Here is a 13978-nt window from a genome sequence, read left to right as displayed (position 1 = left end):
TACTTACCTCTGATGTGGGAGACCCAAGTGCAAGTCCCTGCCTCTGTGCACATTTTGTGCAACATACAACAGCTTCAGCAGGAAGGAAGGATTCAGAGAGACCCACATCCATATACCAGAGACCTACTAGCTGCCTAAGTACTTGTGCTAAATGCCAATTTTATATCATTACTATCTATCATGTTAAGCTTAGTGTCAATATTTTATGGATGTAAAAGAAACAAAGCAAATTTTACTGTAAATTTTACTGATCAATTTACTATAAATTAAGAGTACAATCTTTGTGGAGTCCACTAGATGTCACTAACGGAACCTCTGAAGAGTCTATTTACATCTGAAGCGGTTGATTACTAGTGAAGTGAGTGAATACAATTAATCAGGTACTTGAGCTACCAGGTGCCTTGACCACACAGAGTACATGAAGGAGAAAGAGAAGGGCAGGAAGAGGAGGTGTGGAGCTTGCAGTCCTACCTGTTCAGCATGCTGGGATCTGCTCCCTGGGATTCTTTTTACTCTTGTGGACTTTGTTGAATGAATTCTGTTCATTATTGCCTAGTTTTCTCAGGCGCAAGGAAAACTATTGAGCCTAGAGCAAGTACAAATCTTCTGGGGAAGAGAGACTATTCCTGAAAAGTGCAAGGCTGCTGAAAGTGTTTAGCTGGATTTCAGAAGCCTGCAAAATCCCTGTGTCTTCATCTGAACTCCAGATTCTTCTGTAATTCAAAAACAGAAAGACACATTGATGTGGGATTTTTAAAGTGATAACATAATAGATAATTTCCTGAGGGAATCTTGATGGCTAGGGTCAGTGCAGACTGAAAGCAGATAATATCACATAGATTCATGCATACAGTACATGCTACACATAGTATAAAAGAAAGTTTCAGCCCCAATCATGGGCTCTCAGATATTTAGGCATATTAATTTTTTGAACTGGTTGCTGTTGCTATTGTCTCTGGAGTGTCCTTTTGCTGCTACTTATTTTGAGTTATCCACCTTGAGCAGTAATTCAACAACTCATTACAAGCCTGACCATCATGATGCGGAGGGCTCTGCTCAGGATGAGAGACTGCATGTTTTTACGGTGGATTATAACTATGTGCAAATTCCCTGTGAAATTTCACTTTGGATACTTCTTGCATCTCTTGCAAAAATAGGTAAGTAGAAAATGACAAGGTAAGATTTTTCTTTTTTGGAAAAAAAAATCTTTTGTAGGTAAGAAGTTAAAGAAAGCAGTAAAACATGTTTTATAGCTAAAGTACTTTACAAATGTATGAGAGCATTTTTAAATTATTGGGACTGCTTTTTGTATGTACTCTGCTGGAAAAACCAGATGGCTTAGTTACCATAAAGCCAACTGTGTCGGCATCAGAGAAATGTCATAAATGATAACACATAAGACCTCTGAAACTGTCCTAAAATAGCTTTTCCATTAATAACAATGTCACACTTTAAAGTTTGCTAACCCAGGACCTTTCTAGGCTACAAGCAGGTGCTTTCTGTCCCAGGGGGAAGCTAACAGTCTCTCCTCTTCAGATGTTTCTAACATTTAAATGTCGCAAGATAGCAGTCATATGTGCAGCATGCAGGATTGAGTATTGCATATCCTGAACTTCAGGGCTGTTTGATTTTGCTCAAGCTCAGGGAAATTGAAGGAAACATTTCCCTGGAGATATTTTGAAATGTTTAGCATTTGAAATTGCTTGGATGGAATTTTACAGGTTGTCCTGGAGGAGATGGACTAATGGGCAGAATGTAGGCTAGCAGTCAGGGTACAAGATAAACGCAATTTATCACATGAATATAAACAAACACACACACATGCACACACATATATATTCTACAAGTATATACATGTATATGTACAAATGAGAGTGTGAGAGAGAATACTATTGTAGTATTGGGGCCATATTTATAACAAAGATTCGTCATCATGTATCCTACATGTAATATTTTATTATTATTAATTAGGATTTATATATTAGTTCCTCAAGTCCGCAGTCATGTCAGAAACCATTGTGCTAGGTGCTGCACAATCATATAGTAAATTACAGCCCTGCCCCAAAAGCTCATATATAATTTCTGAAAATTCCCATAGAATAGTTGGTACGTGAGACTAGTGGACTCCTGGAATTTGCCTTGGGATATAGAACCTTTCATGTCCCAGCTGACAGGAAGCAAAGACTGCTGCCACTGACAACTGTTTCCCGATGTTGATGGTCTCAGGCCAGTTTCTGGAAACGTGTCCTCATTAGTAAAACCATCATCAAAATCAGCACCAATTTGCATCCTTGTTTGTTCATAGATTCCAAGGCCAAAAGCAGTGTGATCATCTATTCTGCCTTCCTATATAACACAGGCCATAGAACTTCCCCAAGATAATTCCTAGAGCATAGCTTTCAGAAAAACCTCCAATCTTGATTTAAAAATGGTCAGTGATGGATAATCTGTCACCAACCATGGTAAATTGTTCTAATGGCTGATTACTTGCACTTAAAAATGTATGCCTTATTTCAATCTGAATTTGTCTAGCTTCAAATTCCAGACATTAGTTCATGTTGTACATTTCTATTCTGGATTGAAGAGCCCATTATTGAATATTTGTTCCCCATGTCAGTACTTATAGACTGGAATCAAGTCACCCCTTAACCTTCTCTTTGTTAAATTAACTAGATTGAGCTCCTTGAATCTATCACTTTAAGGAATGTTTTCTAATCCTTTAAGCATTCTAATGGCTCTTAGCCTCTCCAATTTAGCAACATCCTTCTTGAATCACAAACACCAGAACTGGACTCAATATTCCATCAGCGGTCACACTTGTGCCAAATACAGAGGTAAAATAACCTCTCTGCTCTTACACAGTGGTGCAGGTTCTAAGTAGAAATCATTTCTTGCCAGTACTGCACTCATGGGAGGGACAGATTCAGTTGTAAAATGATGCTTTGGGCCCCTAATGCCACCTGTACTTCCAGATGTCATTGAGGATCCAGCAGCACCCCAAATTGAAAACTTCTTAAATGAAAGAAGGATAGGAAGGACAATCCCCACACTTTCCCTTAACACACTATCAGTGCCTCCCTTATGTCAAAAGCTTCTGCCAGCTTGCCTTTATCTAAGTATTGCTCTCCTCCAGGCACTAGGAAAGCAAAGATGCTGCACCATCTGTGTTTGATAGAAAAGAGGCATAGAACTGTATGTGCCATGTATATCTTGACAGAACTACAGCCCAAATTGTTTTATTATTTTCCTCAGCATGACATACAGGAGGGGCAACCAAATCAGCCTGCAGAACATGCATGAGAACTGTCTCTGAACAGATAAGCAATTGATCAAAATCACATGCTCTGATCTCTTGGGGCCAAATCCTGTTCCCATTGAAATCAAAAGGAGTTTTGCTATTGAGTTCAATGGGAACAGGCTTTGACATTTGGAGAGGAAAAAACAAAACCACTCAAGCAAGGGCTATGTTGCTTATACCACAGGTATCAAAACTGCTGACTCATGTGAGCATAGGTGCTGACTTTCCCTCTGCCCTGTGGGTGCTCGACCCCCCCCATCCCTGCCCCTGCCCCACCCTCGCTCCACCCCATTCCACTCCTTTCCCAAAGTCCCGCCCCACCTCGCCTTTTCCCAGCCCCACCCCTTCCTGCCCCCATTCCTCAAGTCCGTGCCCCTGCCCTGCCTCCTCCCTGCTCCTCCCACTCTCTCCCGGAAAGTCCCAAGCACCACCAAACAGCTGTTAGGCAGCAGGGGGCAGGAGGTGCTGGGAGGGAGGGGGTGGAGTGGGGACACAGAGCGCTCGGGGGAGGAGGAGGGGATGTGAGGAGGGGGAGCTTGGCTGCTGGTGCATGCAGAGCACCAGCTAATTTTTCCCCATGGGTGCTCCAGCCCCGGAGCACCCTCGGAGTCAGTGTCTATGCATGTGAGAAAGTCAGCAGACAGCTGATCTTTGTCCATTGCAAGGGAGAAATCAGCAATCAATGAGGCTAGAACAGTCTCTGTACAATATCCAACTCATAAATCCATCTGCAAAGGATCAAGGAATATCAAGGCTCCAGAGTACATTAAAGTCCTCGGTCCCTTGGTTAGAATGCTCCCATTGGTACATGTTTGTAGTCCAGAGGCCGGAGCAGGAAAGAGGCAAAATGGAGATGTTTCCAGGCCAGGGCCTTTTAGCTTCTGCCAAGTGCCAAGTAAAGGGAAATCTGTTCATACTGTGAAAGATGGTGTTTGGAGTCACATGGGCAAGTTACATGTCCATCACCCCCACCCATATTCTAGAATCATAGAATATCAGGGTTGGAAGGGACCTCAGGAGGTCATCTAGTCCAACCCCCTGCTCAAAGCAAGACCAATCCCCAATTTTTGCCCTGATCCCTAAATGGCCCTCTCAAGGATTGAACTCACAACACTGGGTTTAGCAGGCCAATGCTCAAACCACTAAGCTATCCCTCCAGTTAGAACATTCACAAAAAGTCCATTAAGTGTAGATAGGCGTTTTCCAGGGTCCATTGTGAGCTAAGTGTTCCTTAATGGGCCATTCAACTTGACTTGTCCCTTCATGCGCTGGCTAAATATCTTGTGGGTGTTACCACAAGAGCAAACATGTAGGAAGCATAACTAATATTCATAACTTCAGATACCAAGATGAATATACATGCATAGAAATAGCATAATCATAAATACCAGCTATTTCACCTCCATGACTATTCCCAAAAGAGATTCTGAAAAATCCCACCATGTACCTGAGACCCTATGTGTCAGCACCATGCCCCACTGGAGTTTTGTTATCTGTTATGTAACAACAGAGATGGAGCCAGTGACATGACTTTGTTTAGCCTAAAAGGATAAGGTTAATTTTTAGCTGTTCAGGTGTGACTGAGCCTTTAGTCAGTGAGGGCATACTGGCTGGCACACATTCAGGTTATTGGGCTTCAGTGTTCCTTTTTAATGTTCATAAACCTGGTATGTACTATGGTGGTTTAAAGCATAACACAAAGATTTTTAGGTTTGCAAATCTGAGAACCTCTGTCTCTTTGAAAGTTAATAATAATAATTATTATTATTATTTTATGTTGCTGGTCATAATGTGGGAGGATATCCTCTCCGCCCTCTGCTTATGTATGTGTCTTGTAGCAATCTTCTGAACACCGGTTGGAAGGATTTTTTTTTTTCAGTAAATGTGGACTGATTCTTTTCTCTTAGAAGGCATGTAATTTTTTCAGGTTCACACTGATTAACACAGAAAACAATTGGGGCTGTTAAACTTTATTTATATTCCATAGAAAATTCAGTTCAGCTATATTTTCCAGTACAGTGATGAAATGGGTGTTTGTATGTACAAACACCAGCATGCTTAACTAGTCACTTTCCCCCAAAATATGTAGTATTTCAGTCTGTTTATATGGAATATGGGAGTTGGGTTAGGAGCCATTTCAGCATATGTATGACTTATTAAAAGACAAATTTTAAGTAGAACTGTATCCTAAACTGCTTTATGGTATCGTACCCAAACATTGCATTTAATGGGAGATTCAACATCCTTTATAGGAACAAAACAGACTCCTGAAACTCTTACCACAAAAGTGGTCCATAGTCATGCAAATAGTCCCATTATCTTCAATGGAATTGATCAAATGATTAAGGGTTTACAGGATTAGATTCCAAGTTTGTAAATTGTTCTGGATGAAACTGACAATGCCCGAGCTGTCAGATCAGGAGGAGCGTCATTCAAATAAAGGTGGGATGATGTGTGATAAGTCTTAGCTCTGTTGCTAAGATGAGGAACATATTTTCAGTGAAGTTCTTGGCAGAATCCTGAGGCAGCTGGTTTGAGGTCATCCGTGTCCGGCATTATATTCTTCACTTATTATTCTCTCACCCACAAAGCTGGAAAATGAGGCATTTGTTTTCTTTGTTTTGCTGCTCCCGTTCCAGTTAACAAAATGCATATTAGACTAGTTTGGCTGCAAAGAATTTTAGGTACACTGGGGACAACACCTGATTCCTGTCAGGCTGCCGAACTGGGCTGACATCAGAATCCAAACACCCTTTGGTCAGTGCAAGCAGAGGCATTCCTCTAATGGTTTGGACTTGATGTGATGCAGTATGGGTGTCATGGATAATTCAGACCAATGGGGAGAAACAGAATAAAAAACATTGTTTAAACACCTTCCATGTCCCCCCATCCCCACCCCTCTCCTCTTGAGGACTCCTGACCAATTTAACAGCACAATACATATGCTAACAAACTTTAACCTTGTTTAAGTTTGTTAGCACATGCATTGTGCTGTTAAAGCCATATAAAGAACGAATGCCCTCTTTAGCAGTGTTCTGCTCCTTTAAGGAGCAGAGCGCAGCCCCACCCTCACCTCTGGAGTGGGGAGCTAGTCCCAAGTCTTTCTGGTACCCCATACCCGCTAGAAATCTCTTGCCAGGACTGTGTACTGGAGAGTACCACCCTACTTGCACTACTGCTCCTACTTAAGATTCCCCTGTTTATCCATCCCAGGATCACATTAGCCATTTTGGCCACAGCGTTGCCCTGGGAGCTCATGTTCAGCTGATTATCTTGTTATCTCAGCAGTGATTGAGGTCAATGACTGCTAGGTATGGAGACCAATTTCTCTGTTCCACATCTGTAGGAATTACTGTCCTAGACACACAGCCCATCTAATCCACTCTCCTGTCTCTGTCAGTGGACAGAACAAGATATTTCAGAGGAAGGTGCAGGAAACCCCAGACTGTATAATATGGAATTACCTGTTCATAATTCATTGGCTGCCCTCTCACTTCTATGTTTGTAAATTGTTCACATCAGAAATGGAAAATAGAGATGGAAAATAGAGAAACCATGGTCATAAAAATTGCTATTTTTGTTAAAAAAAAATACAATAAACAACCCCCTCCCCCTGAAGAGATTTTTAGCAGGTATGGGGTACCGAAAAGACTGGGGGCTAGTCCCCCACTCTTGTATGGATTTATGCTAGTGTGACCGAGGGTAGAACTGGGCCTTCTGAGTGCAAAATATTGCAAGTTGGGGAAAACATCTGTCTGGAGTCAGGAAGAATTGGCAATATGGCAGCATTAAAACCGTTTCAACTCAGCTCATTTCCCCATGTTTTATTCAAGGTTTCCATCTCTACCACCGACTGCCAAGCCTCATGCCGGAATGCTGCCTTCTGATAGCTGTCGGGGCACTGGTTGGAGCAATCATTTTTGGCACTGATCACAAATCCCCACCAGTTATGACTACCAACATTTACTTCCTATATCTCCTCCCACCCACTGTCCTTGAGGAGGGGTACTTTATGCCCACTCGCCCTTTTTTTGAAAATTTTATGTCCATCCTGTGGTGGTCTCTACTGGGATCCCTCCTGAATGCATTTGGCATCGGACTCTCTCTCTATGGGATCTGCCAGATCGAAGCCTTTGGTCTCACTGACGTTAACCTGGTGCAGAACTTGCTCTTTGGCAGCCTGATTTCAGCTGTGGATCCCGTGGCGGCACTAGCTGTTTTTGAAGAGGCCTCTGTTAATGAGCAGCTTTACGTGATGATATTTGGAGAGTCTTTGCTAACTGATGGAATCACTGTGGTGAGTTTGCTTTTGCTGTTCATTTTTTCCTCACATTGCAGAGGCAGAGTTTCTGTTGGTTGTAGAGGAGAAACAGAAGGAACTCCACTGGAAATGCATTTATTTGTGACTGGATGATGATGATGATGATAATGTGTATATTTCAGTGGTGACTAAAGGCTCTAATCAGGGATCAGAGCCCCATAGTGCTAGGCACTGTACTCACATAACACTTCCAGATGGTAAACACCGGACTAATTCATTAAAAAAACCACACTGCTTATAGGACTGCTGGACGTGAGAGGAGAATCATGTCCTGTATTTATTATTCAGTAAACTTTGATCCTGCTCCCACTGATGTGAATGGCCACACAATAATTGAATCAGTGATGCAGGGTCAGACCCTAAGCACCAAGAATTTTCTTAGTATTGTACAAGCAAATAAAAGAAATGACTCTGCTTCAAAGAATTCAGGCCAAGATTTCCAGAGAAGACTAGTGATTTTGGGTGTCTCAATTTTTGGGTGCCCAAACTGAGACAACTTAAAAAGGGCCTGATTTTCAGAGAGCAGGTGCTCATCTCTTTCTGAGAATCAATCCCTTTAGTCGGTCAAGCTGACTCAAAAGTGGTGTTGGAAGAAAAATAAACAAAACCTGAATTTTTGACAAAAAAAGGGACGTATTTGTGAAATTCTTTTCCTGGTTTTCAGCCAGCTCTGCCAAAACGTGAGGCATCCGGAATCACGCGTCACTTTTGAAATTCTGGCCTTAGGTCCTGATCTAGCAAAGCTCTTCTGTACCTGCTTAACTTTAAGCATGCAAGTTGACCCACTGAAATCAATAGGACTAACTGTACTAAAATTCAAGCTTAGTCTTATTAAATGTTTTGCTAGATTGGGTCCTTTTAGAATCTAAAACACAGGAGCCCAGAACACCGTCAAAAACAATTCAGACACTGCTTGAACATCAAGTGCTACTGGAAATTCGATGTGTTGGAAGACTCTTGCAGAGTTCATTGTTGAAAGTCTTCATAGCCCATGGTATTTTAGGAGTGATTTAAAAAAGGGAGAGGAGGAAACTAATTTGATCTCTTGAGACCTAATTGTTATGAAATGATCACAGGCTCCTGTCATAAATATAAAGGGAAGGGTAAACACCTTTAAACTCCCTCCTGGCCAGAGGAAAAACCCTTTCACCAGTAAAGGTTGAAGAAGCTAAGATAACCTCGCTGCCACTTGATCACAATGACCAATGAGGAGACAAGATACTTTCAAAGCTGGAGGGGGGCCGGGGGGAGAGAAACAAAGGGTCTGGGTCTGTCTGTGTGATGCTTTTGCCGGGGACAGAACAGGAATGGAGTCTTAGAACTTAGTAAGTAATCTAGCTAGATATGCATTAGATTCTGTTTGTTTAAATGACTGAGAAAATAAGCTGTGATGAATGGAATGGATATTCCTGTTTTTGTGTCCTTTTGTAACTTAAGGTTTTACCTAGAGGGATTCTCTATGTTTTGAATCTAATTACCCTGTAAGGTATTTACCATCCTGATTTTACAGAGATGATTCTTTTTTTACTTTTTCTTCTATTAAAATTCTTCTTTTAAGAAACTGAATGCTTTTTTCATTGTTCTTAAGATCCAAGGGTTTGGGTCTGTGGTCACCTATGCAAATTGGTGAGTATTTTTATCAAACCTTCCCCAGAAAAAAGGGGGTAAGATTTGGGAGGATTTTAGGGGGAAAGATGTTTCCAAACTCTTTCCTAATAATAATAATACCGGTGTTAGATGTTTGGCGGTGGCAGCGAAAGTCCAAGGGCAAAGGGTAAAATAGTTTGTACCTTGGGGGAGTTTTAACCTAAGCTGGTAAAAGTAAGCTTAGGAGGTTTTCATGCAGGTCCCCACATCTGTACCCTAGCGTTCAGAGTGGGGAAGGAAACTTGACAGCTCCCGATTCCCCAACCAGGATGAAAAGATTTTAAAGTTAATGATGCACGTGATAAATCCTTGCTACTTAAATCTGTATGTACGTTGCTTTTGAGGTAGCACACTAATGACTGGTGTCCTTTCGTTATAACAGTCGCTTTTAAAAAAGACATTACATTTTTATCAGGTTGAATGAAATTTTGTATTCTACATTCAGGAAAAGCTGTTAAGAGTTCTGCTGTGTTTGCATTTTACACAAGAAATGGCTATATTGCCATTTCTTATGTAAAATATGATATTTAATGTAGAAATATATATAAAATTTACTACTTTAGTGGGGAAAAAATCCCTAAAAACCTGTGGAATTGAAATAATGGTTTGGAAAATATTCCTATTTAAGTGACTGGAGGCCAAATCATGGTCACCTTACCTATTCAAGCTGTGCCATTACCTTCACAAGAACTCTCTGCATGAGAAAGATGAAAAGGCTCAAGACTTCCATCAGCCAGCTCTTCTACTGCTTGCTATGAGCTGTGTATTAGCAACATAATTGTGTCTACAGAGAATGGGGAGGTAAAGTCAATGAATATAAATGAACTATATACATAATGGATCACGTAGGTAAAGATTCAATGAATAATATATTTTGATTTCAGAATAATACAAGTGTCTACTCCGATACAGCCACTGGAATATAGAAAAATCACCCTTTCAAGTTACTTCTGTTTTGCACTGTGCCAAAAACAAGTTTGAAAAGTTTGAGAATAATTTTTTAAAAATTATTTAGATGTAGAGTAGGTTTGGGCATTTGTGACTGGTTCAAAAATTATTGGTCAATTAAAACCAGTCAAATATCGTCAAATAATACAAAAATGGCCAAACATTTTAAAGTGCTAATTTATTAGAACAGCAATCAAAAAGAATATGACTTTATAGGCTCCATGAGGCTTATCCTTAGATAGTTACTTCGGCCTAATCACAAAAACAAGTTCCTTACCTGAGTTATTTTAACACAGAGAAGTGCAAAACACAATGAAAAATGTTCTAGAAAATGAAAAATTGGCACCATGATGCAATCAAATAGATAGGCTGCCACCTGCACCAGGGAATTCTTGCTGGAATATTTGACAATATTTGACCAGGGTCAAATAATAGGCAGTCAATTGACCGGTCAATTTACATGATTTGACTAGTCAATTGACTGGCTTGCCAAGCCTAATGTAGACACTAACCACAACACTTTACAAAAAGCTGTAGAATGCCTAACATAGCATTTAATTAAATTTATAATCACATAACTATGACCACACCACAACATAAAAGTCATACTCTGGTAATAAATTAACTCAGTCAATACAAATACATTAAAACATTTAATAACTCAAAACAGTAGAAAAGCTCCTTTTTACCAATAGTACCCTCCAAATACCTCAACCTTCCTCAAAACCTCTATCAAACAAAATCCTTAAGATATTTCTTTTAATGAAAGAATATAAATGTAATATCTGATTGATGTCTTAAAGGAAAACTGCAATATAATATAAAATATCTTCTTCTTACACTGACGGGATCCCCTGGGTGTAACCTGTGGGACTCCTGAGCCCTCCAAACCTGCCAGCCTGGGTTGTCTCTCACACTGTGATGCTGATGTCAAGCTACAAGCCTCTGACAGACACTGCACTTACCCAGACATTCACAGGCAGGGACACACCCACCTGAGTTACATGAATGATCTCCCAGCCACTCATGAACCATCAATAGGGAATCTCCAGCCAATTCCCCCCCCGCCCCCCCCAGCTTCCTAGCCTTGCACCCCGGAACTGTACCATCTTGTCTTGTACTAGTCAGAAGCCTGACCAATGTAAGCTCATTACCTAGTTTGCCCTTCCCTCAGTGTGGAATGAACATGCAGCAGCCTTGGTAGTCTGAGCTGAGATTTGCCAAGCACTTCAATGAAAACACAGTTTTAGGTAAAATATAAAAACGGATTTATTAACTACAGAAAGATTTTTAGAGATTATTAGTAGCAGGCAGAAAGATCAAAGTTGGTTACCTAACAACTAAAAATAGAAACACACTCTAAATTCTAATTTTAACAGAGTACGCAAGATTTGAATCAAGCAGTTTTCAGAGTAGCAGCCTTGTTAGTCTGTATCCACAAAAAGAACAGGAGTACTTGTGGCACCTTAGAGACTAACAAATTTATTAGAGCATAAGCTTTCGTGGGCTACAGCCCACTTCATCGGATGCATAGAATGGAACATATAGTAAGAAGATATAAGTTGGAAGTTGCCATATAAACTGTGAGAGGCTAATTTGTTAAGATGAGCTATTATCAGCAGGAGAAAAAAAACTTTTGTAGTGATAATAAAGATGGCCCGTTTAGACAGTTGACAAGAAGGTGTGAGGATACTTAACTTAGGGAAATAGATTCAATATGTGTAATGACCCAGCCACTCCCAGTCTCTATTCAAACCCAAGTTAATGGTATCTAGCTTGCATATTAATTCAAGCTCAGCAGTTTCTCGTTGGAGTCTGTTTTTGAAGCTTTTCTGTTGCAAAATTGCCATCCTTAAATCTTTTACTGAGTGGCCAGAGAGGTTGAAGTGTTCTCCTACCGGTTTTTGAATGTTATGATTCCTGATGTCAGATTTGTGTCCATTTATTCTTTTGCATAGAGACTGTAGTGTCTCACCCTAACAGAAGGTGCAAGCAGGTTACAATTCCTCAATACACAGATAGGACTGCCTTCCAGCCTGGGATTGAACTTCCCCAGTTCAAAGTCTTTGTCTTCCAGATGCTCTTCCAGGTGTTGAGATGGGCGGGCGGGCGCGCGGAAGAGGCCAAATGATGATGTCACTGTCTCTCTTTTATACTTGCTTCCAGCTTGCTGGAAAGGTCTTTGCTGTGAGGTGGGTTAGTCCGCCCCCATGGCACACATATACATGGCTTTGTGGAGAAGTCTCTGGGTAGTGGATTGGGTGTTGACGAGTCATTAATGCCCATCTGGCCAGTGATAGCTACTCCTTTGTCGTAACTGACAGGCTGACCATGGGTGTTCCCATCCTCACAACATAGTTCTGTAACACCTATAGCTATATGTCATACCTTCGCATAGAATGATAGTACATGCAATCCAGGAGGATATTAATGTTCAACAGATAAAAACCTTTAAAATGATACCTCACAAGGCATACTTTGTGCAAAATATATCATTATATGACAGTGGTGAATATGGGGGTTCCAGGGTGCTGCTTTGAGGTACAGGGTGTCACAACTCACTGTGGGCCATATATTAACCTTTGTTGGATTCAACACTCACTTTACACTGGAAACTACACAGGGTGCAAGGCAGTAGAGAATCAGACTTCCTGTCTAATTAAAGAGGCAAGATTATTCCCCTAAAGAGAAAAGCCTTAGTAAGGGACAGAAAAAGTTCACAAGCTTCCTTCCCTTGAGTTCCCATCAGATTCTTCCATTTGGGGCAGAGGGGAGATTTCCCCCTGCTGAAAGGACAGTAGTTTCAACCCATAGAATCTACAGATCTCAGAGGTTTCAGAGTAGCAGCCGTGTTAGTCTGTATTCGCAAAAAGAAAAGGAGGACTTGTGGCACCTTAGAGACTAACAAATTTATGTGAGCATAAGGTTTCGTGAGCTACAGCTCACTTCATCGGATCCATCACAGCTGCCATGTGCTTCTGCAGTGCTTGCTGCTCTGCCTTTTCACAAATTAGACAGCATAAAGCCAATTTTGTTTTGTGAACACAACACAGGAAATCATTCGTAAAATCTTATGTAAAGTGCCAGTTAATCTTGCTTTCAGTAGCTTATGTCTTTGCCCTCAGTCAAAAAGAAGCCAGGTATTTTAAAATGCATCCTCCAGGTGTTTAGCTAGAATATAATGTTTTTGTGCAAAAGCCGAAAGCACCAGGTTTAAAAATTCTTAAAATAAGACCTGCTACCTCTCCATAAAATGCCCCTGCCTTCTCCCTGAGTGAATCAAAGCACCAGAGGCTGATTCAGGCCTTCCTGCCACGAAAAGAATTATGGCAATCCACTTATGGAACAGAAACAATACCATGTGACTTAAATGACTAGCAAATACTCATTGTGCCTAGTTAGTGATCAAATCATGGCTGAAATACTTTTGCATGAAGCATTTAGCAATGAATGCACACAATGAACGCACTCATGGAAATTGTGCTATTGTGTGACAATGGACAATTCAGGAACAGGAAAAGGGCCAAATGCTAGAAGTTATTCCCTGAAAATAGTCTGCCCAGCTCTAAACTCAACAGTGCACAATCAGCACTGGGTAATAACTGCCCACTTTCAAAAATCTATGCTGGAGACAGGGTATCATCATCAAGAAACGGGGAGTAGTTAGAGAACAGCTGCTGTGACTCAAGTACTGTACAGTGACACCGCAGGTGTACTCGTATCCAGTTTCAGTGATCTGCTACTGAGAAGCACAATTCCACACT

The 13978-nt window shown here is 40.9% G+C and overlaps 1 protein-coding gene across 1 annotated transcript in view; it reads left to right on the top strand.

Annotated features, from left to right (window-relative positions):
* The first annotated feature begins 895 nt into the window (after window positions 1-895).
* SLC9A4 (solute carrier family 9 member A4) overlaps window positions 896-13978 on the top strand; it is a 56676-nt gene continuing 43593 nt past the window's right edge. Inside the window, exons 1-2 of the mRNA XM_074945123.1 lie at window positions 896-1157; window positions 7132-7595. Of these exons, the coding sequence (XP_074801224.1) occupies window positions 896-1157; window positions 7132-7595 (726 nt within the window). The remainder of the gene's footprint in view (window positions 1158-7131; window positions 7596-13978) is intronic.

Source organism: Natator depressus, chromosome 1 (genome assembly GCF_965152275.1).
Source record: "Natator depressus isolate rNatDep1 chromosome 1, rNatDep2.hap1, whole genome shotgun sequence".
Lineage (NCBI taxonomy): Eukaryota > Metazoa > Chordata > Testudines > Cheloniidae > Natator > Natator depressus.
This window is presented reverse-complemented; position numbering and strand designations above follow the sequence as displayed.